Genomic DNA, 6,000 nt, shown 5'->3' on the forward strand with positions numbered 1-6,000 from the left:
GGCAAGCTGTGGGGATAATCCATGTAATAAAGTTTGCAAAGGAACTTTGCTCTAAAGAACAACAAACACAGCCCAGCACAGTGGCACAAGCCTGTAACCTCAGTACTCAGGTGACCTGAAATAGGAGGATTATAGGTCAATAGACTTAATGTAGCCAGACCCTGCTTCAAAATCAAAAGGGCTGGGGATAAAGGTCTCAGGTAGAATGGCTCTAGGTTCAATGTACAGCACAGAACAAACAAACATGGTTCCTTTTATTATGGCCTAAATTCTACTTACTCTTAGAACCAGTATATACTAAATTAATTTTCCTTAGGCAGTTAAAAAGAAAGAAAATGAACAGATAAGACAAAGTGTAATAAGAACTATTAGCAACGTAATCCTGGCAGGTCTAGTGGAAGAAACCAATGCAAGCAAGCAGTATCTCCATGACAAAAACTCAAAAGTTGCCGGGCGTGGTGGCACACGTTTATAATCCCAGCATCCAAGAGGCTGAGACTGGAGGATTGCGGTTCAGGCTCAGCCTTGGCTTCTTAGTGAGGGCCTCCACAACTTAATGTGACCTTGTTTAAAAATAGAGAATTAAAAAAAAAAAAAAAAAAGATCTGGGGGTGTAACTAAGAGGTAGAATACCTCTAGGTTCCATTCCCAGTACCACCAAAGGGGGGGAAAAAAAAAGTCTACACAAAGAATCAGAAGGGCAAACACAGCTATTAAAGCAGACTACAAATTTTCAAGATGGAATTTAGGCTGAATTCCATGTTACACACGCCTAGTTTCATGATAAGGGCAAGTGTTTAAGGATTTAATTTTGATTCTCATAAAAAAGAGGACACCTTTCTAGAGAACTGTTCTATCTGTATCACCATGGAACAATATTCTCTGACCTCAAAAATATTTTACATAAGAGTTTTGTGTTTTCAGAGCCTCTGAAATATCAATTTCTATCTATTTGTAATGCCCTTAGCCTGAAAGCCAAGATGATAGTTTAAGTCTTTTTTATCAGCTTCATTAGAGAATGTATAAATCAGAGAAAAGGATAAAAGATGAGATAGATTTGTTTGTTTATTTTACTCGGGATGGAACTTAGGGACATTCTATCTCTGAGCTACATCCCCAACCCTATTTTATTCTTTTATTTGAAAACAGGGCCTTACAAAGTTGCAGAAGGCCTAAGTTGCTGAGGCTGGCTGTGAACTTCCAATCTTCCCGTCTCAGCCTCCCAAATAATGGGATTAACAAGCATGTGCCACCACACCCAGCTTATTGGTTCCTAAACTGTTCAAAACTATTAATTTGCCAAAGCAAATTTCTCCACTACAGAGCTAAACTTGCAGCTTAAAAATAAACAAATAAAGAACAAACCAGGCCTCAACCTTGAATATTAGAGCAGTCAGGGAGGCTTACGTTAATAATAATTAGAGCAGTCAGGGAGGCTTATGTTAATAAGTTATTCAACAAATCCATGCAATTCAACCATTTGAGTAGTATAGAGAAATAAATAGAAACAATTACCCCCATTCCACCACATGTGACTCATAATCCCAGTACTCTCGGGGTCTGTGCGTATTAACATCTGTGTAAACTCTGGCCCTGCTTGGCACGGGTCCCGACATGTCAGACAGGTTGGCAGCCAAAGCTGAAATTGAGTTTAAAGATCTGGCAGTCACCGTGTTCAGAGACAGCTGGGGTTAAGACCTTGTTTCAGATCTCTTTTCTTCAAACTGCAGAAACAAAATACAAAAAAAGGCCAAGAAATATATGAAAATTATATCCCAACTATGTCAACTGCAGGGTTTCCTACTATTATGGGGGAACCCCCCCCAAAATATATTAAAACTGGCGTTTTAATCCACAAAGTAGCTTATAATTTCTGCATGTAATGTTTGGATGTTCTCTGCAACATAGACTGGAAGTAAAAATGGCATAGAGAATAGATGCATACTCATGACCACTATTTATACAGTCCATAATGGTACTGACAAGAGTAGTACTTTCAGCAGCTTTCTATAACTCAAGTCAGAGTGCTAAAAGGTTCTAGAATGGTGACAAAGCAGAGAGTTTTGACTCTAATATCCAATGAAACTAGAAAAGGAATAATGACTTTTCTAATACATTGTCAACTTTATATTGATCCAAGTTATTTGGGGGACATTAAGTACCTAGTAGTAGAACCCCGAAACCTTGGAAATAACCTCATTTCATTAAAAACAGTAATCAATAATTATCCCCTGCTTTATTTGCTAGAAAATGAGCTTAAATAAAAACTAGTATTATAGCCAGGCCTGGTGGTACACCCTTGTAATCCCAGTGCTTGGGAGGCTGAGATAGGAGGATTGCACAGGCTCGAAGCCAGCCTCAGCTACTTAGTGAGGCTCTCAGCAACTTAGTGTTTCCAAATAAGGCAGAAAAAATATAGGTCTGGAAGTATATAGCCTGGAGGTAGAAAAGCCCCTGGGTTCCAGTAAAATACACACACACACACACACACACACACACACACACACTGGGTGCAGTGATGCATGCCTGTAATCCCAGTTCTTGCGAGTCAGAGACATGAAATCTCAAGTTTGAGGCCAGCCCAGGGAACTTAATGATAGACCATTTTGAAATAAAAAAAGGGGCTGAGGGTGTGAATCAGTAGTAGAGCACTCTTGGGTTCAATACTCTAAAAGAGAGGAGGAAGTCTAAATTTCTAAAATATATTCATACCATAAAAGACAAAGGGAAGATGAAGGGACTGGACAACTAAATATAACACCCTGCTCTAGACTCTATCTCTACTACAGGGTAACACAAATGGAACTTAGACTGTAGATTAGCATACAGCTTCAATGTAAAATTATAAAGTTGGCACATAACCACAATAGTTAAAAGGATGTAACTATTCTTTTGTGCGTGTTTGTGTATGTATGTTTATGTGTTGTAAGGGATCGAACCCAAGAGTATTCTGAGATACACCCCCAGTCCAATTTTATTCTTTGCTTATTTTTGTGGTACTACAGATGGAACCCAGGGCATTCTACCTCTGAGCTACACCCCCAGCCCTATTTTTTATTCTTTATTTTGAAACAGGGGCTCACTGAGTTGCAAAGGGCCTAAGTAGCTAAGGCTGTCTGCAAACCCGGTTCCTCCTACGCCCAGCTTCAATTTTATTGTTTATTTTGAAATAGGGTCTCACCAAGTTGTGGAGGACCTAGTGTTGCTGAGGTTGGCCATGAACCCGCTGCAATCTCCTGTCTCAGCCTCCCAAGTCCTGGGATTACAAGAGTGCACCAGCCACTCTGGGCTGAGGATGTAGCTATTCTTGTGAAGAAATTACAGATCAAAGGTCATGGTATATATAATGTGCCCTTAAATGGTTCAGAAAAAGTTGTGTCCATTTGTGCTCGAGTGCGTGGGGCACACACATGAATGATAAAACAAATGGGGTAGATATTACAAAAGGTAAATCTGATACAGATGCTCTTTGTACTATTCTATATTTTTGTTGAGACATTTTAAAATGTTTGAATATATGTAACAAATGGTACTATTTGCCATTTTAGCCCTACGTCAGTATGTAGTCCAATGGCACTGAATACATTCATATTCTTGTGCAACTAACACTACACAATCTATTTCTAGAAAATCCACCTTTTGTGACCAAAATTATATCTATGAAACGCCCATAAATCCCCCCACCCCAACTCTTGGCTCCCTATATCCACAATTCCATTTTTTTTATCTCTATGAGGTAACTGTTTATGCACTTTATGTATGTGCAACCAGATATTATTTGTCCTTTTACTTGGCTTATTTTAGTATATCTTGAAGGTTCATCTATGCCGCAGTATATTTCAGTTCTTTTAAAGGTTGTGTAATATTCCACTGTATGTGTATTACATTTGCTTATCCATTCTTTTGTGACAGACACTTGGATTGGTGCCACATTTTAGCTATTGTGAATAATGCTTCTATGAACATGCCTGTCTAAATATCTGTCTGAGACCCTGCTTTCATTCTTCTGGATACATACCCAGGAATGGAACTGCTGACTCATAGGGTAATTTGTTTAATTTTGAACTACCACTTTGTTTTCCACAAAGGTAAAGTATTTTACATTCTTAATGACAGTGCACAAAGGTTTCAATTGGTTTATCACTGATTGTGATTTTTGTGTTTGCGTATGGTACTGGGATTGAATGTAGGGGTAATTCTACCTCTGAGCTACACCCCTAGCCCGATTTTATTCATCCATCCATCCATCCATCCATCCATCCATTTTGGTGGTACTGGGGATGGAACCCAGGGGCATTCCACCTCTGAGCTACACCCCAGCCCTATTTTTTATTCTTTATTTTGAAACAGGGTCTAAGTTGCAAAGGGCCTAAGTAGCTGAGGCTGTCCACAAACCACAATCTTCCTATCTCAGCCTTCCAAATGCTGGGATTATAAGCATGTGCCATTATGCCCGGCTTATTCTTTTATTTTTGAAACAGGATCTCACTAATTTGGAGAGTGTTAAGTTTTTAGGCGCAATAAAAAGGCGAGAGAGACCGGTGCGCCAAGAAAAAGAATTTTAATGCGGTCTCCCCCGGGGATAGGAGCTGGACCGCTCCTGAAGACCTCCGAGCTCCTCCAATGCTGGAAGGAAAATGCGCTTCCTTTTAAAGTTTACGTCTTGTGGGCGGAGTTATGCGTGGAAACTCCGCCCCTCCGCGATATCGCCCAGCAGTCTCCTCCTTTTCTAAGGTCCCACCCCGCGGGTCATAACCTGTCAGAGAGGACCTAAGTTGCTGAGGCTGACCACAAACTTGCAATCTTCCTGTTTCAACCTTCCATATACTGGGATTACAAGTGTACACTATCATGCCTGGCTTCAAAGTGTTTGATTATTTTTTTGGCCCATGTTTTTGGTATCACATCTATACTATTTTTAATTTTTGTCTTGTATGTAAATTTGAAATTATTTCCAATAAAAGCCTAAAAACAATGGTTATAAGAAAACTGATGTTTAGAAAAGGGAAATCTACCCACCAAACACAAAGCCATTTCATAGCAAAACAAGGACCAAACCCCCAAATTTCTGTCATCTTATACAGTGATCCTTCTTGCCATGTAATCATAAATTAGTTAGACAGCAACATACACAAGAATTTATATGATAAGGATTGTTTCATTTAATCCTCACTATACAAGGAAGTGGTGAGAGTTGCCATTATCCCTATTTTACAGATATAACTGAGACAGAAAAAGGTTAAATTAATTTGCCAAAGGACACATGATAGAAAGATGAGATTCACACCCAATTGGCCTGGCTCCAGACTTTAAGATACCTGTATTTACCTGGTAGATTTGTGGTGAGCAATCAGAACTAATAAATATAAAATGTTGCTATGCACATTTCAGACCTGTGTCTTTGCAAGGTTGAATTTAAGCTTGAGCTTAGCTACCATACCAGAGGAGGGGCTATCAGAAGAGATGCCTCCTAGTGGAACATGGTGGCATACACTTATAATCCCAGTACTTGGGAGACTGAGACAGGAGAATGGCAGGTTCAGCGACAGCCTTAACTAGTGAGACTATCATCAACCTAGTGAGACCTTGTTTCAAAATAAAACTAAAATAGGGTTGGGGGTGTCCTTCATAGGTAGAATGCCCCTGGGCTCAATCTCCAGTAACAACAACAACAAGAGATGCCTCCTTATGCCCATTGTTTAATACAGGATATCCAAAGACCCATGTATATTCTAATAAATTATCCCATCCAAGAAGCTTCTCTAACTCGCCTCTGTTCAACCCAAACCTTCTGGGGTTAGATAAGATGTATGCTCTAAGTGGCCAAAAGACAACAAAGTCCTTCAAGTACAAAAGCAGTCTTTAAAATTATTTCCAAATATTTTTCTTTGGCTTTACCAAACAATCTTGGTGACATTAACTTCTTTAGTACTGGTTAAAAGTGTAAATAGAAACACACCAAATAAAAAACCAAAAAAGCAGTACATTTTATTATAATTT

General features: G+C 39.2%; 1 protein-coding gene across 4 annotated transcripts in view; it reads right to left on the bottom strand.

The window, feature by feature from the left end:
* The window catches only part of CSNK2A1 (casein kinase 2 alpha 1), a gene marked incomplete at both ends in the record, with an annotated part of 34,427 nt that extends 32,811 nt beyond the window's left edge, over positions 1-1,616 (bottom strand). For all 4 annotated transcript variants that reach the window (XM_080716369.1, XM_080716371.1, XM_080716370.1 and 1 more), the window contains one exon: positions 1,516-1,616. In XM_080716369.1, the coding sequence (XP_080572495.1) occupies positions 1,516-1,616 (101 nt within the window). The remainder of the gene's footprint in view (positions 1-1,515) is intronic.
* Between the last annotated feature and the right edge of the window lie 4,384 nt (positions 1,617-6,000).

This window comes from Muscardinus avellanarius (assembly GCF_963383645.1).
Source record: "Muscardinus avellanarius genome assembly, chromosome: 19".
Taxonomy (NCBI): Eukaryota; Metazoa; Chordata; class Mammalia; order Rodentia; family Gliridae; genus Muscardinus; species Muscardinus avellanarius.